Here is a 27,750-nt window from a genome sequence, read left to right as displayed (position 1 = left end):
AGGTTGATGTGATCTTTCCATGGATGTCTTGGAGTCACAGATAATTCATTATTCACAATTCTCTCATTAAATACTGAGCCCAGCGGCTGAGCGAGTCTCCATTGGCTGTGCAGGTCAGCCAGTTTCTGCACGGGCATGGTGCCAGGTCGCCACCCTGGGGTAAGGGCAGTGCTGGGGGGGACTCCTCCAAAATCAGGGCCGATGCAAAGCATGGTCAGATCCTTTCTGCTCAAGGTGAGCATCTGGATGAGCTGTGACCCCGCAGCAGAGCTGTGAAGCCTCACAGTGCATTTATTTCAAAACACACCCATGGAAGGAGCTTAGAATCATAGAATCACAAGGTTGGAAAGGACCTACAAGATCATCTAGTCCAACCGTCCTCCCATTACCGTGGCTACAGCAAACCACTAAACCATATCTTGGAGCTCCTCATCCAGACACTGTGGCCAGCTTTCTGGTGGTTAGTCTTCACTCTGCACCTTTGGTATCTAATTCCCACTGAAATCTGCCTCACCAGCATGATTTCACTAACTCTGGCATAATTTTACTGTTTCATGCCAGCTTACTGCAAACCACACTGACAGTGTGGATGCCCAGGGCAGCAGAGACCTAAGAAGTACCCAGTACAGGGGCACGGTCATGGCTTTCTGGGGCTGCTGCATGGGGCAGTTCCCACTCCACATCCGGCCTGCACACATTGCATCCCTCAGCATCATCCCTCTCCCAGAAGAGCTTCCCAGCTCTGCCTGCTGCCATTCCCATCCTCGGCTCCAAGTTTCCGTGCAGGGCAGGGGCACCCCTGGAGGACAGCACTATGTTTCCAGCCCAGCTAATGAGAACTCCAAATGTCTTTGGTGGGCTGCTCTCTGCAGGCAGAGCTCAGCAGCGAAGACAACCAGGGCCATTTTAATCATTTCCAGATTTGTGTGGGAGGTCAGGGCCCTGGGGTGCTGCTCCATGTCAGTTTTATAAACACAGCAGTTTTTCCAGATGGTCTCTGGCTCCAGCCTGGCTAGCAGGTTGATTGGGCCAGACCGAAATAACAACAGGTGGAGAACAGGCCATGGCTGCCTGACGCTATCTCCTTTTTCCATCTACTCCCCAAATGATTTTTTTTTTTTTCCTTTGCAGAAAACTTGCACAGGATCAGGGAAAGGTGCAGGGGCTGAGGCTCCACACCTTCACTGCTGCGTGAGAGCAGAACTGCTGCATTCTGTCCCCGCTCCATGCCCCCACCCAAGGCTTGCAGCTGTGCTGAGACACGATGCACAATGCAGCCTGGGAGGTCCCTCCCACAGCTCCATGACTGCAGGCATGTTGCATTACAGCACTCCAGGATGAAGGGCAGGAACCCACTGTGCTTGGCAGAGCCGTGGCTCCACACTGCAGCAGTGCCCTTGTGCTGCCCAAACACAAAACCCAGTGAAAATGGGAAGCCATAGACACTTGTATCTAAAAGAAGAGCAAACTACATTGAACTGGGGCCATCCTGACTCAGTGTCAGTGCCGCCAGCTGCAGGCAGTGCTCGTGGTTGGGAGTCATCTCCTTGCACAAACCGAAAGGATGGAAAAAACACTGCACTGTGTTGGAGGTGGGTTGCAGTGTATCCCACACAGATGCCTTTTCATATTTCCCATTTGCCTTTGAGTTCAAATTCCAGCACAGGCCAAATCTCCACGTACAGGAGATGAAATCTTGGCCAGACATTACAAACTGATTGCGGGTGTAAATAAAAAATGGCATATTTAGCACTGCTGCTGCCAAGGTCAGTGCATGCCCCGCCAGCACACAGGGACCCGCACATGGCCCTGTGCTCCAGCTGGCACAAGTTGAGGTCAGGGAAGCTCCCAGGGATCTTCTGCTCCCTGATACACTGCCAAGGGCCAAGGGAAGGTGGACGGGTATGGGTATCCCAGGGAACAGCTGGGACATCACCCATTCTGCCACTGCCCCCATCATGCCCTGAGTGGCCCCCATGGTGTGCCAGGGGCAAGGGCAGGCTGCCAACACACACCTTTATTTCTAGACCTGAGCCAAAGCTGAATCAGCCCCAGCATGTGGCTGTTCTCCGCCCCAACAATGACATCTTAATTTCTTTCGTAGTTTCTGGACCCTTTTGCTCTGAGCATGCCAACTTTCAGAGAACTGCATAGCCCCTGCTATTAATTACACAGTCCCAAAGTAAATATATCCCTGTCCCTGCCTGCAATTTGTATAAATTGCTCAGAATGCTGCAATTTAGCGTTTAAGTTCAATTTATTTTCTATTGATTAATGGAAAAGAGACTTCCCCCTGTGACTAATAAAAGTTGCTGGCAGGCAAGGACCCCCCATCCTGGGAGACTGCACGGGCTAGTACAGCTGCATCACATTCAGCACTGTGCACAGCACCATCCATAGCATTGTGCACAGCACCATCCATGGCATCATGCACAGCACCACGCACAGCGCGCCAGCCCCAGCTGGACTCCGCAGCAGACACTCAGTCCTAAGCCCACCTTGCCACTGTGGAAGGAGGGGCAGGAGCTGCAGCACCCGCCTCCGTTTTCACAACCTCCTAAAATGGAAATTATGAGTGCTGGGTGCCGGGGTCTGGACAACTTTACCCACATAGGCAGGTAGCAGAGCAAAGCTGGAAATGCTCTCAGGTCTGGGAAACAGCACAGGCTGCACCAAGCCCCTCCTTCCCCTGGCCCTTTGTTGAAGAATCCCATTTATGCCATGTCTAAATGGGCTCTAATCCTAAAAACACTCCTCCAGAAAAAGTAATGAGCCTTTCACTAGTTTTTCTGTGCAGCACTGTGTGCACCCGAACCCTTGGAATAACGAAGAATGGCTTTGGCTCTGATACAGCACTATTGCACCTGCCATCTTATCAACCTTTTAGAGTTTGGAAGCGTGACCATCCTCAACCCACATGTGGAATCGCTAGAGCTGTGCATACAGACTGGAAGAAATGTGGTTTCCGTGCTTCCCAAGTGCTGTCACCATGTGATACCAAGTGCTGACACTGTGGAATGCATCCTGCAGAGCTCAGTGTCAGCCCAGAACCCACCTGCTGATGCACCTGGGTGCACCTCATCTGCACACAGCATCTGCCCCTGATTTCAGGAGCCCATAACAAATTCTCCCCCTCCCCCCCCCCCAGAACATTATCTGGCAAATGCTCTGCTTTCAAGCATGAAGGCATTGGTCATGTGAAATCAGAATCTTTGGAGGGCTCAGCACTGTTGCTGCTGCAGACATGAAGCATGCTCCAGGAGAGCGATGCCTTCTTTCTGGACAGTCTCTCTTCCCCACACCAGTTTTTTATTATCATCTCAGAAGACAGTGTGCTTCTAAAATTAATGCAGTGAAACTCCACACGTATATACTGGGGGATGGAAATGGGTTTAATCACTGGCAGACGTGTTTGGAAGTGCCAGGACAGAAAAACGTCTCGGAGAAGCATATGAACGGCGCCGCGAGTGCCTGGAGAAGTCCTGGCTCTGACCACACAGCCGTGGCACATACCTGCACGGATGGAACTGTGTGTATACAACTCACACCCTGCATGATACATGTGTAATAGCATGTGCATGTTTCTGCATGCACAAACAGCACTGAGTTGATGCACATGCAAACCTTGAGAGCCACGTGTGCACTTCCCTCTCTGAGTGAGGCAGGGAGGAAACAAAGGCTGAGGGCTGCAGATGAAAGGGAGCAGAGGAAGGGCTGGAGCAGCCCACACACTGAGTGATGCTCATGTCGTCCCTTGCACGTTCCCATGCTGCTTCCAGAGTGCAGGCAAGCATCCCTTATTGGCTGCACCTGGCTGCTATTAAACATTCAATCATAAAGGGATCACGATCCAGATACAACTAATTTGGAGGAACTTTTTTACACAACAAGCCCCTCTCTGTTTGTTTGTTTAGTTTAATATCTAAAGCTAACTCCAGCTGGTCTGACACTGAACAGGACTCTTGGCTGCCCCAGGAACCAGGAGGGGACACAGACATATTTCTCACAGACGCAGGGGAGCTCTCCTTTGGTGGTTTAAAAATAGCATTACAAAGGGCAGCTGCTGGATGCTGGTGGATGCTAGTGCTGGTGCTGGTGTTGCTGGCGGTGCTGGTGCTGGTGGATGCTGGTGCTGGTGGATGGTGGTACCGGTGATGATGGTGGATGCTGGTGATGCTGCTGGTGGTGGTGCTGCTGGCAGTGCTGGTGGATGCTGGTGGTGGTGCTGCTGGACGTTGGTGATGCTGGTAGATGCTGGCAGTACCAGGGGGCAGCCCAGTTCCTGCCGACCCTTTTGGAGTCCCCAGAAGCTGCTCTCTATGTCCCCTGTGCCTGTTTCCATGCCCATCAGGGTAACCTGGCACCCAGACTGACACTGGATGAGACAAGGGAACCCGTGTGACACCTGGGAGCAGGGATGCTGTCCCTCCACGTCCCTGGGGCAGCCCCAGCCAGCAGAGTGGGCCCCAGGCATTTTCCACTCGACCGTTTGAACCATGGTTCTGGCAGTGCAGAACACCATCGATCACCTGTGACACTTCCTTCCCCTGTGACTGAGGAGTGCTGCCTTTTTGTTTCAGTACCAAAAAAACCACATGAAAACCTCACATTTATTCCATCCTTCCAGAGACCCAGCCTGCAAAGCCTGCAGGCTCCTGCATGACCTCTTCTAAACTCCTTCCTAAGGGCAGCCACATTGTGAAATGCAAAAAAATGAAGGGGATGAGAACCACAACATTCATCCCTTGGCTACTTCCTGTGAAGCCCCCATCACTACAGATGCCTACCCTGGAGCCCTCCAGCAACGCCAGCACCAGGGACACATCCTACCCAGTGGGACCTGGCCACCTGCCCTGGGATGACAGCCCAGTAAAAGGGCTGTGGATGTGGCATGGCCCTCCATTTCACACCATCTCAAGGCATCGAATCACTGTTTCTCTCCCCACTTCCTCCCCTTGAGAAGAGACCAGCACAAGAAACTGCCAGTGAGGGGGCGTCCCAGGCTATACGCAAATGCAGAAACCAATGGCTTCTTGTGGATTAGATGCTTCCCTTTGTCCTGTCAGCCGGGAGGAATTTATCAAGCACCAGATCACGGGGACCACACAATGCATCCCACGCATTCCACCACACACGGGCACTTTCAGATGTTTACTGATGTGCAGTAGCTTTTAAGAAGTCTCCAGGGAGGTTTTAATTTAGCATCAGCAACTGCCCTGGGAAGAATTTTCTAAGTAGGGGGAAACTGCTCATCCCGATCAGTATGGGGAGAAACAAGGAGCAGGGAATGCATAGATCTCAGTGTTAATATTCCTACAATTGGGAATGGTTTCAGATGCTATTCCCCAGATGCTGACATTGCCCAGGAATTTGAATGTTGTAAACATCCTGGTCACCATTTGCATATTATTCAGAGTGATTTCTGCATTCCCATACAACCCAGCTCATGTGGACAAAGGGACCAGAGGAACAGAGAAGCCTTCTGAGGTTGTGAAGGAGAAATCAGCCATGGGCAGTCACCGTTGTTGTTGCTGAGGTCCCCTTGGAAGCCCAGTGCTGCAGTTCTGCTGTTCAGTGGCCCAGAGAGAACAGGGTTTCCCAGTTTCACTCTCCCCTCTCTTGCTGGCCCCAGCTCTGATGGAAGGAATTAGTGAGCAGACTTGGCTGGGAGCAGCTCCCAAATTGCTCTCACAGGGAAATGTTGGAAGGCAAATGTAGAGTCCTCCTAGGAAGGACATCGCAGAGCTTGCCCTGGAGAAGCACCACATCTGTGGGTTGTGGCCCACATGACTAATCCTCTTCCCCTCACCTCACCCCTTTGTCTACAATGTCAAGACTCCTTCAAATGCACCTTCCATTTTGCAATGCTTTTGCTCAGGCCATTATTCAGGCTGAGCTAGCCTTGTTTCCTTGCCAAGAGCTGTATTCTCTATCTGATAAGATAAGCTCCTTAAAGGAGGATTTTTGGGACCCTGACTCACTGGAGATTTTTTTTCTGTGGAGCAGTCATACGGCCTATAACATACTTAACTATTTGATGAGCTTATCACTGAGCATCCTTCTCGTCCCATAGGAGGACAGTCCCTTATCTAGGAGCAAGGTCATCTCAATCAGGTGCTAAGCATGGAGAATCTCCCTATCATCTCCACCTCCACGCCTTCAGCCCAGCTGTGGATTCATGATTACCCCTGCTCCTGCCTCAAGACCTTCTGGCAGCGATGAAGGTGATGGTGGGGAAGTGAACCCACCTGGCCACCACAAAACCCTTCCTGATGGCAGCACAAACCCAGCTCTCACCACCTGTAGTGTCAGCCTCACCTTACTCCATGAAGACTCCTTTGTGCCTGACACCCCAAGCAAAGAACTCTTGGTGCCCCTTCGAAGAAGGCAGCCCCGCTGCCCCTGCCATGTCCCCAGCTCAGGGGATGTCACTGTGCCACAGCCTCCCCGTACAGGAAAACCCTCATGCTTGGTGGATGGGGCTCGGTTTTATTTCTCTGCTGCAGGAGACCCTCTGTGCTTTGCCCGTGGAAGATGCAATCAGCAAAGCCTCATATTAGTGTCGCTTCTCCTTTCCCATATGTTTCCAGTTAGAGGCCCTGCCCATGCCAGCAGTGCTGTCCTGCTCAGCTTGGACGGGTGCAGTGTCAAGCCCAGCAGCTGGACAACATCTCCAGCAGCCCCCAACAACCTGCTGCCCCGCTGCTGGCCCCAGATACAGCTGCCAGCATGCCCTGACATACACCTGTGCATGGGCAGGACCCAGCCCCACTTACAGCTCTGCTGCTTCTGCCTGCATGTGCTTGGCCATGCCCTGAGCAATGCTGCACCAAGGAGCAGCTGCAGGGCATGATCCAGCTGCTCAAAATCCACTCCAGGCTCCGTCTGCCCCCCTTTAAGGCACTGACATTTCTCTTGCCCAGGAATGCAAAGATATCACCTCAAACAACAACAGCAAAGGGACCCCTGACACCCTCAGCCCCACTCCCAGCACCATGGGGACCCTGTACCCATCTCAGGCCCTGCAGGTTGACAGGCTCAGTAAGCCTCAACAACTGCAAACCATCAATCCCAGGGGGATTTTTTCCTCCTCTCAGCTCTGGAGTCAATTGTCAGCCCTGCTTTTAAAGACACTCTTGTAGGCAGCCTGGCTATGCTTTTCTGCTTTGGAGGAATTCCTCTAAAACAATAATAGTGACATTGTTCCTCACTTTGCTGGTGGTTTTATTGGGCTCACGTTGGAGAAAGGTGACCGTGGCTGCCTTTTGGCCACATGTGTTTACACAAGGAAATGCATGTGGGTTTTGGGGTGGCGCCTGGAGTCAGCAGCCGCTCTCTGTACTCCTGACCCTTACAGAGCTGCTTTCTTGCTTCTGGGTACGTTTACTGCACTCCAGATGTGAGCTGGCTCCAGCAAGGCTGCGGAGCGCCAGGGATCTGGCATCCCCAGACTCATCAGTCCGTGGGGTAGAATGCCACGGTGGTTGTTTTAAAAGCTGTAATGCGTTCTTGGTAACACATCATGATTTATTCAGTCCTTGTTTGACAGGGTGCCTTTATCAAAAGCTCATGTGAATCCAGGCTGCGTGGCGTGCTCTGGCTGCAGCTCAGCCAGGCTCTGCAGACAGATCAGTGTGGGCTCTGTGGGGCAGTGTGCTTTGTGCCACTCTGCTCTGCAAGCTCCAGGCGTCAGCACCCACGGCTGGACCACAAGGGAGGTGATCTGATAGAACAAATGTTGTAACATTGATGGGGATCACTCAGGTGCCCTAGACGATGGGGTAGCTGGGGAGTGACGGTCCCAAGTTCCGCCATCATGCCTCATAGAGGCCACATACTGCTGGCTTCACTCCAGTTCTCAAGTCTATAAATGGAGAGGAGAGAACCAAAATCAGAGTGTGCTTGGGGAAAAATTCGGCATGGCTGTGGCTGAATGCAGGTCCTGGCAGAGCAGCGAGGTGTCATCACCATGTGAGCTGCCCTGTTACTAAAACCACACTTTGTTCCACTTTTATGCCCTTTAAACCACACAGAGCAATTACAGAGAGCAGAGGCTGGGAGGCACCTGGCAGGTTTCCGCGCACAGCCCCACAGAGTGCTGCCGGCTTTTGGTCCCACTGCTTTGGGGGGTCATTCTTATGGGCACAGACAGATGCAGGAAACCTTAGCCCTGGATTAGGAATGAGCCTTTGGCTTAGAGATATTTATTTGCCTTTTATTGTAATGGGAACAAAATGAAACAGCAGACAGGAGATGAAGAAAAAAAATTCAATCTGGGTCAGAATCTCACACTGGCTAGTTCACTTCACAGTTTAAGTAAATAATTCTCATCCCCAAACCCTTCAGGGTCACATAAATGTGCCTCTTCGCATGGAAGAGACTATTTTGATAGTGCCTCTTTGCATGGAAAAGACTATTTTGATAGAAGCTGGGTGCCTGATGAATTTGCAGCTTTCCCAAACTGGGAAACTTGATTTTTCACAGTGAGATATAAAATCCTATCAATTAATCTAACTTTTATTGCACCTCTGGGGCATGAATGTGATGTTATTTAAACAAATGGTTCCCATTACCTTCAATTATTTTATAAATGTTTTTCAATGATTTACAGGCTTCTATTAAATGGACAATATGCTTCTGTGCTCCTTGAGGGGTAAACAGCAATCTGAGGACTGGGGCTCACTGGTCTTTGTTTTTTTCTCCTCTTCCTTTTAACCACACACCGGGCTCTACTCACAGGGTGGGAGGGTGGGCACAGCCCAGGTCATGCCGACGGGGCTGCCCCTGACCCACACCACATCACTGAGGTGGGGGACCCTCATCCCCTTGTTTCCACCCCAAAGCCATCCCTGCACTGTGACAGCCCTAAGCAGGGCTCTGCAGACTGGGTGTTTCCAGCTGCACTGACCTCCCCACATCCCAAAGTGGTGCATCTGGTCCTTGCAGGGCCTTCATCCCAGGGATTACCTGGGATTTGCAGGATCATTCTGTAATGCACAAACGATACAGTACTCTGCGCACAGGGGAGGGAATGGGGGACTCCTATTTTGCTTCTCTTTCTCCCTGCTTGATGCAGAATGCCCCAGAACTCTCCTGCAGGCCCGCACTGGACCAGGCCATGGGTTGTGAGGGGCCACCAAGCTGCAGCTCACAGCTCTGAGCCCCACTGGGCCCACTGCCCTCCAGACGTAGGCATAGGGCTTGTCAGTACAGGTGGGCAGAGTAGGTCAGATCGTTCCTTCTCAGGTTGGAAGGAACCCACGTTCTGCTGGCAGGAGGAAGCGCTTATCTTGGTGGGGGTCAAGCAGAGACGTGGCTTCTGTAGTGCTGACCCCAGCCCAGCCCTTATCCATCTCCCGTGCCCTGGTATTCCCCTGCTAACGCTCAGTGCCACACGCTGACAGGATGGCAATTAAAGTCTGTGCTCTGCTCATTCACTTGAGCCTGTCCACATCTCAGGCAGCGATGGAGATAGGCTCTGTTTACAGAGGCTGCTGCCATTTATTATTTTTCAGGGGTGTTGTGAGGAACAGGGAGGGGGAACATCACTGTGGGAAGATAAACCTGGCAGAGGGCAAAGACACATGGCCATAAATCCACAGCCCTGGGTGCACGGAGCTCTGCACTCCTGCTCTGTGCACGGCCAGGAGCCGAGGGAGCACACAGGGACAGCCACCAGAAGGGACAGAGCTGTGTTAGGGTGGCAAAGCTGAGGTGGCAGCGGGCAGCCAATGCTTTTTTCCCTGAAAGTCAGACCCACAGTGTCAGGCACAGGGTAATGTTGTTCTCAGCTGGCCCTGGATATCTGCCTTGAACTGCAGCCATGGGCCTGCTTAGGATTCTGGGTGACCCGAAAGATTATTTTTCTTGGCAAACAATGATTCCCTCCGAGTTGTTACACGACTGAAAATAGCTAATAACATTTTACTTAATTAAACAGTGCAAGGCCTAACAATGTAGATTGTCACTTTTTCCCTTGCATTGTATTGCTACAGCAACCCAGATGGGAATTTTGCGTCCATCCCCCAGATGGGGCCATGTGTGCTTGTGAGGACTGTGAATGCAAAGCCGCAGCCCCGTGTAAACATCAGCCTCAGCTCGGCGTCTCCCCACTTGCAGAGCCAATGAACCACAGCTTGCAGCACAGGCACTTCCCATGGGAAGGGTAAGCAGAGCCTCAAGCCAGAGCTTCACCCCTACCTTCAGCCCCCCAAAGCCCCATTCTGCTTGCTCTCTGTCATCTCCAGCTTTTTATGCTTTTCTCTAACTTAAACCTATCATATTAATAAAATATATTTACCTGACACCCTGTCTTTTGCTTGCTTAAACCAGGTTACATTTGGAAGACAAAAGCACTGCATGGAAATGGCTTGCAGTGGCACCAAGGGGAGTCTTGTCTGAAGGGCTGGTGGGGAGTCAGCATGGTGCTGTGATAGCTGTCTTGGGCTGCGTGTGCAACAGCTGCTCTGAAATCACTTGTCAGTGCAGTGGGAGGGAGCCTTCATAGTGTTTCTTCACATTTAGGCTTGGGTCTGTTTCTCACAGCAAGGTTATTAAAAACACTCAGACCTGAAATGGTTTCATTTGTGTCCATGCATTTGCTGTTTATTATTACAAACAAGTGTCTTGAGGGTCATTAAAAATAAATTGGAACGAGTAAAAAACGAGTGAGAAGTACAAGGAACCTGAATGACTGAAAACACTCAGTTCTAGGGCAGAAAGCTCCCTCTTGGAACGATGCCTTAGCTTGTGAGACAAAGAGGAAAAACTCCTCTGCTTCCTTTTCAACCTCCTCCTCCCACACAGGGATGCAGGGAATGGAAACAGACAGAGCCAGGTCCCCGTCTGGGCTGGGCAGCTCTGTGCCTGTGTGCACTCGCTGCTGCCACAGGAATGGGATTTGTCAGGATTTTCCTTGCAGACATCGCTGGTCTCAAGTTGACCTGACAGACACCAGGAGCCACCAGCAAGAACCTCCTGTCCCAAAGATTCAGAATCTGGCTGAGCAATGACAGGCAGCCTACAAACCCCACATTCATCCCACCGTGGACAGACTGCATGCATGCGGTGTTGTAGGGATTAGAAGCCGCCCCAGGACTCAGGATTTGCTTTTCCTCATGGCAGGAGACAGAGTTAACCTGGAAGGTAAATGGCTGGGGATGGGCTGCTCCTCACATCCCTCTGGTAAGCACATCTCCATTAATTAACATTACTAAAAGTGTTTTTAAAAAAATAACAAAAATGAACAAACACATTCACTCCAGGTCACATCAAAACTACAGGTGCCATTCTACACAAGTGCTAAAAAGCATGTCCTAGTGAAGTTAAATGTCCAAACTGTTCCCAAAAGCACGACTCCAACCACCCCATGAGAAGACATGCATGTGAATTACAGGGATGCCTTCCCCCACTGGGAAGAGCTGAGGCTGCTGCTGAGCCAGGTCTCAGCCCACTGCTAGGGCGTACAAGGAACTGCATGAGTGCCGGCACACTGCACCAGTACTGCTGAGCCAGTCATCTCATTAAGACGTAGCTCAGCAGCATCCCCCTGCCATAAATCCACATCGTGCCTCCTCGCCCCAGGCACGTTGTCCACATCAGGCCAGGGGCTTCCCAACTCTGAGAGTTCTGCAGGTGCTGTTGGCTCCACAGCTGATACACATTTGCCCTTTGAAAGGCCTTGGGGCCATGGCTGAATTCTCACTGCTGCACAAGAAGAAAAATGTCCCCAGCTTGGCTGCACTGTGGGCAGACAGTCCACAGATCCAGGAAAACAGGCACTGCTCAGCCCAAGTGAGACAGAGGTGTACAAGAACCCTTGTGCTAATCGCCCCCTCTGGCCGTATCTCACATCAGTGAGCTGCCTTCTGTGCTGTCCTTGCTCCGTGCTGTAATGGCAGCACACAGCACAGCAGTGTGAGATGGGGACGTGGCCGGGGGATCCAAGGGCCGATGGCAAACACCTCCTGGACTGTAAAGGAGGAGCAGAGGAGCTGTGGGCACACACTGTCAGCACACATGGGGCTCGTCTCAGTCATTCTGCTCCAAAACATGGGAACGCTGGGAAGGCTGAAAGAGCATACTTCTGCCCTGCAAAATTTCACTGCTTGTAAACAGAGAGAACTGATCTAAACCACAGCATGAAAACTACTTGGGTGCAACTTCGCTCTGAGAAGCTGCTTTAAAATTCTCATTTCCAAATCCTAATTATTATTATTATTATTACTATTACAAGTAGTTACACAACAGGAAGTACTCACCCCATGTAAGAGCATCATGAGGCCACCAGACAGATGGATCTGGCATGTGGGGCTGGCAAAGCCCATGTAAGCAACACAAAACCTTGCAGGACCACACACCGATGTGCCTTTTGAATAGGCAGAACGAGGTGGGCAGCGAGCACTTAGCAGAGGTGCTGACTGAAGCCAGCAGTCATCATCCAGCTCTCGTGGACAGGCAGCTTGGCAGGGATGTGGCACCTTCCATTCGGTGACAGAACTCTAGAAGGAAGGGAACCATGGGCAACTGTGGCACTCACTGCAGAAAGAATGTGGACCAACTTGTGACCCAGTTCCAGCCCACGGTACTGCCCTGCCACACAGACATGTCCCCTGGGGCTGACGGGACCTGATTCATACCGCACATGATGTCATGATGTAGAATATTGACAGCACAAAACCATGACAGCTTGTTGCAAAAAGCCAACGGGTTTGAGAGCAGTCCGGGTCTTGGAGAAGTGAAGCCCTGAAACGGGATGGAAGCAGTGAGGACACTGGGAGCTATTCCTTGCACCTCGACAGGACAGCAGCATCTTTCAGAGCTCGTGTTTGAATTCACAGACGGAACAGAAAATATCCCAGAAGAACTCCCTGTTAGGAACTTTTCTTTATTTTTTTGAAAGATATCTAATAACTAAAAACATGGCTCTAAACACTGGGTTTAATGCAGTCCTCCCCTTCTGACAGGCCCAAGCAAGCTGCAAACAAGCTTAAACCTAGCGGACAGGGGCCTTTCAGAAGAAGGAAAGTTGAAAGCATTTCTGGTGTACTTGTGGGGTGAGGGGAAGAGACACAGGACCCGGGATTGTGTTCTGCTGGGAAGCATGACGACATCCACAGGAGGAACACTCTAAGCCTTCTGGCCTAAATTATCTGCTAACGTAAATAATCAAATTCCAGGGACCACACTGCTCTGGCGCCACTGCAGCAAGGGGCGGCCCCATGCTGCAGCAGGTGGCAGCCTGCCTGCCCTGCTCCTGATGCTGATCCCAGGAAGCCAGCATCACTCTCGGTACTGTGGGAAGTTTTTAATGGCTTGCTCCAGGCAAGGCCTCTAAAATGTTTATATTAATACTTACACGTTGGACAGCCACTCATTGAGTCTCAGCTGGAAAGCAGTCCAAGCAGCTGAAAAACATCTGGTTGCTAACCCCGGACAAGGCATAATCTGGTAGCCCAGGGATTTAAGAGGTCTCTTCGGAGGGAAAGAAGTTTGGCAAATATCTTCCACAGTTGTTTCTCAAGTCTCAGTCACTGCCGCAGTGTCAGACAGTTGTTCTTCATCAAGACCCTATTTACACAGCATCCAAGCCTCAGTGATTACAAAAAGCTGTAATTAAGCATTAATCCCAATTTCCAGGAACACTTCTGAAGGTGTGGGACTGTGTGCGTTCCTCTGACACATGCTCCCTGCTGCTCCATGGAGAGAAAGCAGCTGTTTGTCCATTCACAGCCGTGCTGCTCTCCCAGTGCGCTCACACCGGTGCTGCCAGCCCTGCCTGTCCCCGGCCCATCCAGCCCCAGCACTCACACCGCACGGACACAGACATGCAGGAACCTTCCCCGGGGTCCTTCATCTTGAGTCCACAAACCTCTGCAGATCTGGAGACCAGGATGAGGAAACCTATGAACACACAGACCTACAAAGAGAGCAGGGACAAGGTAAAATGGACTCATTCTGGCTCAGAATTTTGCTTCCTTTCTCTTTCTAGAATTCTTGGTTTTCATCTCCCTCAAAGGCAATTTCAGCTTTGCCTATTCTAAGACTGCCTTCACAGAGCGGAGAGCAAGTGGGACAGGACAACACAAACGAACACATTTTCAGCAACCGAGTCAGGGAAGGACTTCTAGAAAGATCATTTGACGCTTATTCTTCCTTTTTACTACCCATAATATACCACAAGGCCTTCGAGGCATCTCAGGGCAAAGCCACCGACAGCCCAGCTTGAGAGGCAGAAAATTAGGACAGAACCCACATTTCTGAAAACCCTTTGTAGGCTTTATTGAAAAAGAGATAAGGATGAAAAAAGCAACAAGCTGTTTGACAGATATAAAATGATGAGAAACCACCTTATCTTCTTATCTTCCACCTTGTCTTCTTCTCTTTCTTTCGTGGTATTTGTTGTTGTTTTCTTTCTTTGTTTTTGCAGCAAGAAACATGGGAGACATTAGGGAAACATAAAGGCATCAACACCAAGGACAATGGAACTGCGAGGGGAGGGCTGGGAAGAAGATACTCATTAGTGGCCACAGAAGTCCCCCTCCCAGCACACTTGCTCTGGTCCAGCAAAGCACTTAAGCATGTCCCTAATATACATTTGACTTCACAGGGCTCTTCACAAGCTTGAAAGTTAAGCTGTGTTGGCAGTTTGCTACGGCAAGACTAGAGAAACTGAGAAACTATTAGGAAAAGTGACTCTTGGTCAACAGCGAGGTCAGCTTGCCTTTGAACAGCATCTTAGCAAAGATTCACGCAATGTGTCAGTTTCCACTCACTTAGGAAAACTCTAAGCCACCAGGGAAGGTTTCTTACATTCAAATTAACACGTAGAAAAGCTTATATACTAAGAATATCATCATCAAGCTTTCTTCAACTCCTTTCAGCTCAAGATAGAGCTTGAAGCAGACACGTTTACAGGGACATGCAGAACTGCAACTTCCTTGTTTCAATGTAAGGCAATGCCAGCTTAAAATAAAGTAGTGAATTCACTGTGCTTTTCCTTGACGTAGGAAACATTGTCCTGGCGATGAAGCACAACCTCAAGTGCCCAGCAGCCAAGTACCACAAATCCAAGGTGAGCCACAAACAGCACGACAGCTGTGGGCAAGGCACTGCAAAGGCTGCTGTTTGGAGGAGCAGAGCACGTCTGCACATCGCCAGGAAAACCTGAAAAAGTCCGACTTTGCTTCCCTTTTAAAACTGGCATAGCAACACTGCTCCTCTAATCACATCGTCTGCCGCTTTCAGAGGGAGCTCTGTGTCACATTGTTTAGCACCACTAAGATAAAACGCTGGGGCCCATTCCTGGCCAGGCTGTGTGCCCAACAAGTAGGGGCACGGCCGCATCCTGCCCCTCATCCCAGTCCAAACGTGGGCTGAAGCTCCATCAATTGCGTCACACATGGCATCTAATGGCACCTTTTGGCTTAAAAGTTGTTCCACTAACAGTGATGGAAGAAACTTAAATTCTAAACCCTAAGCTCTAGGTTAAAGGCTAAAAGGACAGAAAAAACATATTTAAGCATATTCTCCCCATACAAACACACTGAGCTTAATTACATCAGAGCAAGAAGCAAATAAGCTGTCTTTATTAGCAACTCAAATCTCACTACACTGGTGGCCTTCCCCTCATGGCACAATAAACAAAACAAAACAAAACAAACAAAACAAAACAAAACAAAACAAAACAAAACAAAACAAAACCGCGTTCCACGGCCTTTTAAACTAGAAATTGATTGAGGATAAACGGGAAGAGCTCCCCACGCGAGGAGCGAACCTCCCTCGCCGCACGCGGCACTGCGCGGCGCTACGGCGCCCCCTACCGGCCGAGCCGGCACTGCGCACAGATGGAGCGCGGCCGGGCCGCGGGCGGCGCCCCGTGAGCCCCCGAGGGGACGGGCGGCGGGGTTTGCTCTGCGCGGCCTCACCCCGAGCGGACACCTCCAGCACAAGCCCCCAGGAGCAGCAGCTATTTCGTGGCCACAGGAGTATTTATTATCTCGCACCTTTACTTCAAGAGACACCAGGTCGGAGTGCAAACCGAGGTCAGCAGGGACAGCGGAGCACCCTGCCCGGCATTGCCAGAAGAGCAATACACGCGGGAGGACGCAGGTTCGCTGCCCAACTCCACGTGTGCAGCACGAACAAGCCCGGGGCACGTGCTGGCAGGGATGATCCGTCTCAGCCCCCACGGAGCTTTGAGGTCGCACACATCTGACAGAGCCAAAGCAGTGGATTCAGTGGCGCAGCATGCAGATTCTACGGCATCTGAGTCCTAGCGAGCTGTTTTTCCATGCTGCTTATACTTAGCGTGGAATAGCAGTGCACAGAGCACCAAAGTGTTCCCGAGTGCACCTCCTGCATAAGACAATGAACAGTGAAACACTTTTTCTTTCTTTTTTAAAGCATCCCCCAACACTGTATCACGAGGCCTATGGCTAGCACAGATCCCAGTGAAGGTGGCTCGGGTCAAAGCAGAACACACCAACCTGTGCAACCGGCAACGCAGATCTGACCATTTTGGAGTTTTCAAACCAGTACCTGTAGTTTGAAGGCGGGGGAAGCACCGACCACACACCAACCGCACCTTCCTGAGCAGCACGTGGGCATTCTCACAGCAGCTGAGTAAAACAGAGCCATACAAGAACCACTCCGCAACGACCAAGCATTTTCTGTTCCCATTTAACACCTTCAGATACAGAGCTACTTCAAACACACACAATGCTGACACAGTATTAGTCTCCCTCTCTTCACAGATGCCCTCCGAGTTATGACCAGCAAGGACCAGAGGACAGCAGAAGTTCCACACATGCAGCTCATCCCTTTTTCTGTCCCCAAACGCAGAAATCCGCGCTTCATCACAATACTGAACGCACAACTGGGTCCTTCGGCAATCTTCGTTAGTGGAGACAATTTGCACCCAAAAAAGCCCAAACTGTGCAACTCCAGCTTTATCCGGGTTTACAGAGTCTGCTTTTCACAGTTCACCAGCTGAGAAGAACCAGGTAAAGCTGCAGGCTGTGAAGTTCCTCATTAACTCGACAGTGCTGCACGCAACCACACGTGGATTTGCCTTCCTCAGGATTACGGCACTGCAGCAGCAGCAGTTCAGGCAGCTCCTCAGCACCACTGGCATTGCCACCGACAGCTCTACACAGGTCTGTCCGAGGGCTGAATTAAAACTAAAGCTTCTCCTTGGCACAGCAGCAGCAGCAGCTGGATAAAGACAATTGCCTTTCACCACCAGTTTCCGTGCTGTTAACTAAGTGTGATCTGTAGGAAGATACTCCCAACAAATCAAAAATTCCATAGGGGATCAAAATCTAAACATAAATACAATTAAAGCCTTCTAATATTAATGCACACTTTTTATTATATTAAAATCAGGCAATGGTCTGATACAATAAAAAGGCTGCTTATGGAATACTGTTATGTTAAACCTTAATTACAGAGGATGTTAAATCCTTACAACTAATATTTTCCTCAAAAGAGTTAATGGAAACATTGTTGTTCACTGACTTGATAGCTGCTGCTTTAAAATGGATTTTTCTTTTTTTCTTTTTCTTTTTTTCTTTTTTTACACAAACACTTGATCGTTTCATAAAATTCCAGACACACTGGGTTGGTTGCATGTAAGCTTGCATCCATCCACACTGCAGTTAGTGGTCCAAAAGAGTAAAACAGAAAAAGCAGCAATTTGCCAGGATGCAAAGCCAATACCGGTCCTTACTCTGCTCTATGCACCACTTCCCCGGATCTTCGCCAGGGCGTTTCCTCTTCCAAGACTCAGAATCCTAATGGAATCTACGCTGACTCAATTTGTCTGTCAGACCCTTAGAAGCACCAGCCTGGGTGCTGCACTCAGTTAGTCAACGTTCCCGGGTCATTCCAAAGCACCAAAATACAGCTACTCGAATTGGAGTGTGTGTTTTGAACCTACGTGCAGCCTGGCAGCAGGTTTTGGTCATCCTGGTAGATTACTGCTCTTTTCACCACGTCAAAAGCCTAACATCAGCCGCAGCCAGCTTGGTGGTGTGGCAGCAATGCCAGAGGGACGGGGAAAATCCACGTTTGTGATCAGAACGGATACTCTTGATTCCCAGGCTGGTGAAGACTAAATTTGTTGCAAAACCAAAACGATAAGCAGGAGGGAATAGGTCAAGTTATTGCCCCAGTGCTTACCCCTGCCATCCAAGGGTGAGAAGAGACACAGAGAGGGGCAAAAAGAAAGCAGCATCCCTGCTAAAAAGAGGGGAAGAGGGAAGAGATTAAAAGAACCCTGAATCCCTCACCCAGTGCTCACATCACTGGTGAGGAAGATCAGGAAGAGAAATACAATCTATGCCTTGGCCAGAGGAAAGGAGGAAAGCTTGCCCCAGATTACCATGGCATGGAAAAAAAAATATAAAACCAAAAAAGACTACAGTCACATTCAGCCTTTACTAGAGATAGCACAAAGGGAGGGATGACGGAGGTTAGCACACATCCCCATTAGTAGTCCATAAAGCCCAGTGTCATACTGGAAAGAAAAACCTTTGTGCCTATTCTAATAAACAGCCCTGAGCTTCAACTCTATTGCAAAAGACAGAAAAAGAAAATAAACAACAAAACAATCCAGGCCAGACACACAGCAAGGTGATTGTGGGATGTATGCTTCACAGTTAAGTTAGATGTGCCACACTGGTCTCGACAGTAATAAATTTAAATCAACTTTTCCTGATACCAGAAGTTCAGCTATGTGGACAGTGGTTACACGACAGGATTATTTGTTATAGCACAACTTATATTTCAAATGAAAAAAAATTAGTATCATTTACAGTATCTCAAGAAAAATCTCCTCTGAATGGGAACTTCCTTTCCAGTATTTTGAGGTCTACAAGATGCATCTAGAAAATTTACTACTGTGGAAAATGAAGACAGCTTAAATTGAATAAGGGGGCATGATTATTTTTTTAATTAATTGCTGTAACATTGTCCTTCGGGTGGCTGAGGAAGTTTCATATTTTCTTTAGACATCATTAGACGCCGAAGCTCTTGCAGAACAACTTTGATGCTAAAAGAATTCTGCCATTTTGCTAGGACTGATATGGCTCTGGGGTCCACCTAGAACAGACAAAAACACCATTCCTGTCACAATCAGTAACGTCGATACGGAAAACTCCCACACACACCCTCCAGCCAAGGATCTTTTAAGAAGTCTGAGTGGAAGAAACCAAAGAATGCAAAAGCAAGCGAGTGGCTTTCCTGAAAGCATAATTAATCCATGCTTAACTATTTGCAAGCTGCAAATGTACAAGAATAGTACATTTTGATTCCAGAATTCTCTCAGTTTGTACAGTTCCCTCCTACTCCCCTCTTTCCTTCTACTCTAAGAAATGGTACGAGCAAACAAAAAGTATTAAAGCAAACTGCAAATAAAAAGCATTCATTAGAAGCTGCACATGAAAACCATGTAAAATAGTAAAAAACAAAAACTTACCACTCCATTAGAACTATTTACTCCATTCATATTAATTTTTGTTACAAATCTTACAAATGGAGGCGCTTCTGGATACTTAGGCCCACATTCTATTTTAAGGCTGTATATTCTGTTTTCATAAATTGTCTGGGGGAAAAAAAAGCAGGAAGGGGGAACAATTATATCAGGCAGTTCAACAATCACTTGGTTAAAACAGTGGTTATTTCAGGGACACAAACCACTAAACAGAAGGTCAGTTGCTTGCATTCTATGCTGCCTCCCTCTGTTTTGGGTTCAGTTTACAATATTTGGAGCACTAAATGCTGCTCTTCTGCATATTAAATTCTACTTTTTTTTTTTAAGCACACATTGAATTTTCACATGAAGAATGAAGTTGGTGTTGCTTCCTGTTCACTCCCTGAAAAGCTTTTTCTTATCACCATACAGTTTAGTTATGGACTTTTCAACCATCTTTATAAATCAGTTCTGTTTTTATCAATTCACTAATCACAGGCATGATCTTGAAGTCAAAACTATGGCTCTAGTGCAGGGAGCTATCTGAAATTGGCTGGTCCTAAAGCTGCACTTAAATACTTTCTTTGGTCAATCGTCAACCCAATGCGTGAGCTCCCTGAAAAGTGAATGCTCCAAAATCTAGTACATTTAAAGTACACAGGTTGCTCCGAAAGTAATGTCTCCTATTTATTTCCATAGAATCTACCACAGATACATAGAGCACAATAACATTATTTGATAGAGCAAATTCTCAGCTATAAAACATTGTTTTTCAACATAGTCCCCACCATTAGCTGATTCATGCAGATGAGCCGATCAAGGCACTCTTCATTTTCTTGTACGACAGCTGTGCAAGGTCACGTGGAACACGGCTTGTCCTTCACACTGCTACTGACAATGCAGAAAGGCACCAGCATGACTGCACCAATATCCACTGGCTGGTCTCCATATATGTTCAGCAATCATCAATGAATGTCAATGGGTGCCATTTTTTCTGCACGCAGGAATTTGATTCCGCCCCTTTGTTCCATACTTCTATGTCAGACACCACTGTCAGACTGCCCCTCTGCTGCCAGCTGTCACACAGCAACAAAATGGAATGCAATTGGTGGGAAGGTTCAGTCCCTACTGCTACACCACCAACATCCACCTCTGACATCACTGGCCAACATCACAAAATAGAAGGCACTACTTTTGGAGCAGCCCGTCTGCATCCTGATTGCAAACAGCAACAACACTGTTCCAGAGACTGGAGGACAGTTACCTGACTCAGCCTGGACTGTCCCAGTCTCCTGACAGAACCACGTGAGCTCTATGCACAGAGCAATTAACTCACCAAAGTCTGCAGTTTTTTATGGCCCTTGCATATAACCACATCACATTAAGACTAGTGAACAGAAAGTCTTCACCATGCACAGGCCTACAGCCAGTATAAAATAGATTAAGTTCTGACAGCACCACCGTTAGTGAATAGCTTGTATAAGCAAGAGGAATGACTGGTTGCAAAACCATCTGCACCGAGCCTGGGGAGGAGCAGTATGCTTCCATGTAAGGTAGCAGGGACACTCCAGAGCAGCAGCCTGGACCCAGCTCAGCACAACAGTTCATTTTTCCCTGCAGGATGCCCAGCACCAGATTCCTCCACCTGACACAAGCACGACTGTTTTCTACTCAGAGGAAAACAGGATTTTTTGACTTTTTTCCAAAGACAGTATTTCTCACATACTATTAAAAAAAAAAGGTAATAACATGACTGCGTGAAACAGAGCTAAAAGCAGAGGAACCTCCTCACAAATAAGAATATCACAGCAGGCTGCGGCTTCCAAACAATTACCTCAACTCACGAATGGTAAAAATAAAAATAAAAATTGGAATTCCTAAGTGTGTCAGAAAGACTAAAGAGGCACAGCTGAATAATTCTTTTGTGATAGTCCTCTAGCCTTGGTTAGCAGTAGGACAGGAGCTGCAGATTTCTATCATTGCTGACAAGTCAACATAGGCCTATTTGCACATTTCAGCTTCTATTTAAATTTCTAGATTAGATTTCAAGGTTGTTTACATTTTGCATAACGTGTAGGTGCACAGTGAGCCTTCCTCATAATCCTAACGTAGGTTCATTAAGGCTCTTCTAATGTTCTAAAATCAAATGTCATTCTGGGAAACAATTTGGGTATATCATAAATGAATGAAATGATCATATAAGGGGAGATGTTAGCAATGGCAAAAAGAGAACATTCCTGGACAAGATAGAGAAGTACTGCATGTGTAAAGTGCTATTAATTCCTGTACATCATCATCTTGAGTCAGAAGAGGTAACTGACAAAATGGAAACACATCAGGCGGTAGCATGAATGGTGGATTGTAAAGGTTTCCATATTGATGGCACTGGAATTTTTGAGAAGTGATAATGAAGCCAGACACAGAAGACAACACAGACTACTGCAGGAAGGAACATCACCTATCTGCACTTCATGGCAGAGATAGCAAGGGAACCAAAAAGAGATACACAGCAGAACTGGGGGCAACAGACACCTGTTTTTAGAATACATGCATACATAGAATGCACAGTCAAGCCCTAATATTCACTGCCACAGACCCTCAGCTGAGTAAGGTTTTTGGAAGGAAAGGAGACATAGAATACACATCAGTGCTATCAAAAAGCATACTGTTATATGTATATATATATAATACTGTTAACAGCATTACAAGAAGCAACTTTGGGAGAGAACATTCAGAAAAGTAACTGAATTCATTAAAATTCAAGTTTTCTGAGTTAGCTGAAACTGTAATAGAGCATGCCAGTATTTCTGCAATCAAAACAAACCCATAAACTCAACAGGACACAGCAGAAAGACCAGCAGTACTGACAGGACATCCACATTTTACCTAGATCAGCTCCGTGTGTAATCTCACTAGCTGAAGGATTTTAAACCTTACTGTATTCAAGAGCAGAGAATACTAGAATCCTGGAATCTCAAAAGTTAGGTCTTAGTGAATCTGTAAATACAAAGCAGACACGTGACAGGACTAACCAGAGATGGGTACTGACAGTATTCCAGATCGTAAGCAAAAAGACACAGAGATGCATGAAGTCCATTAGTATACATAAGTTGATCTTTCAACTTAAGTCGTTTACTGAAGAGTTTTTCCACTCATTTGTGTTTTGTTTGTTTTTTATTTCAGTGTTTAGATTAAGAGAAGAGGAAGAAAAAAAAGAAGTAACATTGGTATTTTAATATTCAAGTGGATGCTTACTCTTGGAGGCCCAATAATCATTCCCGTCCATCTTGTGAGCGTCATGTCTTCGTCATCTTCAAGGCCCCAACTAACTGTTCCATCACCTACTCCTTTTTGACCTTCTTCAAGTTCTTCCAACAGACGAAAATTACGAGGAACTTTTACTCCTAAAAAACAATCAGAACAATATTTTAAATACAAAATGTAAAATACCACCATTTCTCAACAGCATACAGATAGCCTTCTGCGTAGAATGGAGATTTCAAGGGATACCAAATATGCTGAAAGTCTGACAGGCCAGATGTTAGGCAGGCAGCAAAACGAAAGGAAACTTCTCCATCCACTCAGAGACATACAGAGCATTACGGAGCTCTATTAGCACTGGTTTAAATGATGTGCAGCATGAAAATGTACCAGATTCTACAAAGCGAGCAGGGTCAAGTCCCTCATGGAGTCAAGTCTCTAACAGCTTTTAAAAATCTCACTACAACCAACTAGAACACTGTCACAATGTTAATAGGTTAATCTGAAGTTCAGCGGGCTTTGTCAGTAGCAATGCTGTCCTTACTACCCCCGACCCCTTATCACCACAGCATTTCAGCACTTCTGAACTGCTGGCACATTATTCCTCAAAACATACAAGGTAAAACAGGGAAATTTTCTTATTCCCACTGCATTAATGACAAATAATGGCACAAGGGCTCAGTGAGACACTCGCAGTCACAATGCTGCATCCATGGTGAAGGACCTTGATCCCATGCCACATGGGACTATTTGTTCCCTCTCAGGGTGCTCATACCTCAGCTACCACAAACAGATGCACACTCCAGGCCGCTGCTTCTACCTCAGATATCCAGGCAGAGCACATGTCTTTCCAGTGGAAAAAAAATTATTGCCAGGATACCTTTGATGGACTTATTTTCACCTGACAAACGAGAAATTTGGGATTTAGATTATTTTTTCGCCCCAATAGTCCAAAATGAACTATGCACCAAAGTGCAATAGTGGAAAATCCTAACAAATGCTCTTCATCATCACTGATGCAGCACATCAGCAAAAGAATGAGCAACCTGCGTTGAGGCATCCAAAGTGAACCCAGTAGACCTCTCCTAAAACGTCACCTCATCCAGCGTTCACAGCACATTGCATGCAGAGGACATCAGAAAGAAACCAATACAGAGCTCTGAGAACCATCTCCAGAGCTCCCTGAAAACATGGGCAGCCATAGCAGAGGGCCTAAAGCTCTGTACAATGCAGCGGTTCTTAAAGTCTGGTGGCTCTGGTGTTCTTAACATTCCTTCGAAGTATATTAATGGCCTACAAAAACTAAACGTTGAAGTCACTCTTGCTCCCAGAATTATAGCTGCCACAATTTGATTCACTACAAGCAAATTACAGAAGGAATTAGTTTATTGGCCAGTTTGGTACCACATCTCCAATAATCAAGTTTCAGAATACTCCAGGTAAATGGGATTTAGTGACACAGCTGTAGAGAGGAGCCCAGAGCCAGCTGAGAGGTATCTACCGGTCCTATCAGAGCAGCTCCAAATGCAGGAGGGGCTGCAAGGCACAGTGCAGTGCAGCTCCACGCTAGATCATGCTGTGACTATGACTGCTGAGCAATACAAACCTTTGGCTGTGAAAGGAAATGAGTCAGTGAGGCTGTGAAGCCATCGCCATGAGGCTGATCCCAAACCCTGAGCAGGAATGGGACCTCTCTGAGACGGCTGCCATCTCTCTAGCACGAAACCTCCAAATTATGATGCAGCTTGCAGGCCTTCAGCATGGGAAGGTCCAAGTGTGCTCCTCACAACTGGGCTAGGCAGATCAGGCATCCCATCCTAATTGGAATCCATGGAGACAGATGCCATCACCACCCGCACATGCTGCTGCTCTGCAGGACTTTCACTGAGCATATCATGCCACCAAACCACATTTCCCTGGGCAACACTACTGTGATGCCCAGCAAATGTGATCTGAGCCTCTCCCTGTCACAGAATCATACAATCACCAAGACTGGAAAAGACCTTAAAGATCATCCAGTCCAACCGTTCCCCTATTACCAATAGCTCCCATTAAACCATGACCCTCAACACAACATCCAGTCTTTCCTTGAACACCCTCAGGGTGGGTGACTCCACCACCTCCCTGGGCAGTCCATTCCAGTGCCTGGCCACCCTTTCTGAGAAGTCATACTTCCTAATGTCCAGCCTGAATCTCCCCTGCCGTAGCTTGAAACCATTCCCTCTGGTCCTATCACTAATGACACGAGAGAAGAGGCCGACCTCCACCCCAGTAGGATGGGGGAGAAAATGAGGAGAAAATGCAGTAGAACTTGTGGGTTAAGATAAAACTATTTACTGAGAAAAAGACAGGCAGCAGAAGAAAGCATGATGAACTCCCAGCCCCTTCTAAACTCCTTCTGCTTGATGTTGTATGGTATGGAATATCCCTTTGGTAGGTGTAAGTCAGCTGTCCTGATTCTATTCCCTCCCAGCTCCTTGGAGCCTTGGCTCTGCACAGCACTGCTTAGCAGCGATTATCAACATCACTGTGCTATCAACGTTTTTCTTCTCCTAGAACCAAAACATGGCATCATACCCGACATTCTGAAGGGAACAATTCTGTCCCAGCTGAAACTAAGACAACTTGCCAGGGGATCTTAAAAACCCATTAACTTGAACCGCCTTTGTTGCTCACATACATCAAAATTCTTTCTGCTGTTTACATTCATGCTTTTGTTATTCAGCCTTTAATACACCTCCTCAAGAGCAGCTAAGTGCAGTGCTTGTTTGATGCTCATGTTTTAGAGGCAAGGAGCTGAGTACCTGCTTGCCATCTCCATGACTCTGTACTGCTTCCAACACTGAAGGCCGAGGACAGCTCAGGAGAATATGAGGTAATACAGCAATCCAGAGGCATAGTGTGGCTGATGGACAGTGGCTACCGACATACAGCTCATCCCAAAAGCACAGAGGAGCTGTGCAGGGCTGGCTCCAGACTCAGTCACTGCAGTTTGGATCTCCATCTTCCTGCCCCTCCCCAGGACCACACAGACAATAACTCATGAAGCTGCACTGGCTTAAAAGCAACAGTCACTGGCCTTGCTCTTCCAGACACACAGGAAATAGAAAGTGAGCAGACTGACAGGATTACAGGAGCAGAGAAGTGAGATAATGTGGCAGTGGAAATATGCGCTGTCCGTAGGCTTTAGCCAGGTGCTCCACACCTCACAGCCACCTGCTTCCAGCAGAGAACCTTTTTATGAAGTTGGTAACTACTTATTAACTGCATTAATTAACTTAATTAACTGCACTGTGACATTTCTTCTTGAAGGCCGGAACGCCACCAGCAGAAACCTGTCTTTAAGGAAAGTACCTCTAGATATTTCCGCTGTGCCTCACAGTGCAGCCCTTGGATGTTCCCACATTCATCCCCAGAGGATGCGATCTGAGCATGGCGCTGCTGGGGCACACTGGGCACTGCTTACGAGAGCAGGTAGGTGAGACTGGCAAACAGGAATGAAACCACATTATTTGTTCTGCATAGGTCAGCCAGAAAGGATCAGCAAGAAAAGATACACTGAGGTCTGGTTACTGCTATTTAGTTTAACGTGAAAATGAAAACCAGATGGGGGCCGTTTAACCATTCATAGCAGGTGCAGAACGAGGCAGGAAATCACCATTCAACTTCCTGAGCCCTTCGGAAGCGGCACCCTCGGCCTCGACTCCCCGACCGCCGCCGCCCACTCGCCGAGCGCTCCGCGTTCCGCCCGCAGCCCCGGAGCGGGACTCACTGCGGGCTGGGGGCGGCAGGGAGCGGCCTAGGCTCGGCGGGGCCTCCGCCTGGGACGTTCCGCGGCTCCCTTCGCCGAGTCACGCCCAGCCGCAACCCCCGGCCCCCAGCCCACCCGGCCCGGCCTCCGCCGAGAGGAAGGAGCCCGGCCCGGCCCAGCCGCCCCCTGGCCGGGCACCGCGCCGCGCCCCTCGGCCCAGTCCCCGCTGCCGCCCCCTTCCTCTCTTCCCTTCGCCGCAGCCCTCGCCCCTCCGTCAGCCGCCTTCCGGCTCGGCCCCGCCGCCTGCTGCCCCGCGGAGAGAGGCGGCCCCTCCCAGCGCCCCCCGGCCCAGCCCGGCCCCGCCGCCCGCTCACCCGCACCCGTGGTGGCCGCCATCTTGCGCCGCTGCCGCCGGAGCCCCGCCCCCTGCCGCCGCGTCAACGCAACGCGGGAAGTGAGGCCTCGCGGTGCGGGCGGGCGCGCTAAAGACGAGGCGACGGAAGGCGAGAGCTCTGTGGTGCACGCGGGAAGCCTCCCGAACTTCGTCGCGCGGGCGGGCGCACACGAGTTTAGCCGCGTTTTCTGTTTGGCCGGGGGGTGTCCGGGCTGTTCGTGCACCCCGGAGGTCGGCAGCCGGCTTGTCTCCGGGAAGGCAGAGCCCCAGCTCCTCCAGGGACGCCTGAAACACGGGCGTGCTTTCAAGCATTTAACGTCCTATAAAACTCCAATGCAATTAATAATGGCCAAACTACGTTCCTTATGGCCAGAACACAAGCAGCATTTAGCTCCCAATGCTCTTAAATTATCCAGCCACTTGGTAATAATCTGATGTTGTTTATGTATTTGCTTCCCAAACTTCTTCAGCTAAGGAAAATATCAGAGTGGTGCAACATTTCATTTAGTTTGCTGCCATTCTCTTGTTACCATGAAACATTGACAGCAAGCTGTGCTGCAAACAGCATGTGTTCTGTGCAGAACCCATAGTGACCACAGCCGAAGTAAGCAGGCAACAGCACGCAATGCCCTCCCTAATGCAGCAGAAAAGACACAGCACAGATGGGTGTCCCCACTTTGCTCCTAAAGGTTGGGACTATGCAGATATGGAGTCTAAAAAAGGCATTGCCAGATGAGACATGACAGCAGGCAGACCTAGAGTGCTGTGCTTCATCAGCATCATTTCTCTTTGCCTCTGTCTAGCCAGTACAGTAAAAAACAAACAAACCTGGGAGGAAATGAATTAATAAATTCTGCTTTGTCTTGCACTACA

At 48.7% G+C, this 27,750-nt stretch overlaps 1 protein-coding gene across 3 annotated transcripts; it reads right to left on the bottom strand.

Moving 5' to 3' along the window:
- Positions 1 to 15,559: 15,559 nt before the first annotated feature.
- UBE2V1 (ubiquitin conjugating enzyme E2 V1) lies at positions 15,560 to 26,965 on the bottom strand. 3 transcript variants are annotated; one of them, XM_072350452.1, is made up of 4 exons: positions 26,858 to 26,965; positions 22,727 to 22,875; positions 19,478 to 19,603; positions 15,560 to 19,101 (listed from the first exon to the last, which is right to left on the bottom strand). In XM_072350452.1, exons 1-4 carry the CDS (start codon positions 26,877 to 26,879, stop codon positions 18,955 to 18,957), a joined length of 444 nt encoding a protein of 147 aa, XP_072206553.1. In that variant the 5' UTR covers positions 26,880 to 26,965; the 3' UTR covers positions 15,560 to 18,954. The 3 variants fall into 3 exon arrangements, with proteins under 3 accessions (XP_072206553.1, XP_072206554.1, XP_072206556.1); XM_072350453.1 differs by having other exon boundaries at positions 26,864 to 26,919; XM_072350455.1 differs by lacking the exon at positions 26,858 to 26,965 and adding an exon at positions 23,508 to 23,634.
- Positions 26,966 to 27,750: the final 785 nt, after the last annotated feature.

Source organism: Excalfactoria chinensis, chromosome 15 (genome assembly GCF_039878825.1).
Source record: "Excalfactoria chinensis isolate bCotChi1 chromosome 15, bCotChi1.hap2, whole genome shotgun sequence".
Taxonomy (NCBI): Eukaryota; Metazoa; Chordata; class Aves; order Galliformes; family Phasianidae; genus Excalfactoria; species Excalfactoria chinensis.
This window is presented reverse-complemented; position numbering and strand designations above follow the sequence as displayed.

Bases quoted from the DNA above. Each gene is read 5' to 3' on its own strand.
- UBE2V1 (XM_072350452.1), bottom strand. From the start codon at position 26,879: ATGGCGGCCACCACGGGTGCGG. The intron at 19,604-22,726 runs GTAAGCATCCAC...TTTTTCCCCCAG, and splicing joins TGATTATTGGGCCTCCAAGA to ACAATTTATGAAAACAGAAT. The intron at 19,102-19,477 runs GTAAGTTTTTGT...TGTCTGTTCTAG, and splicing joins TAAATAGTTCTAATGGAGTG to GTGGACCCCAGAGCCATATC.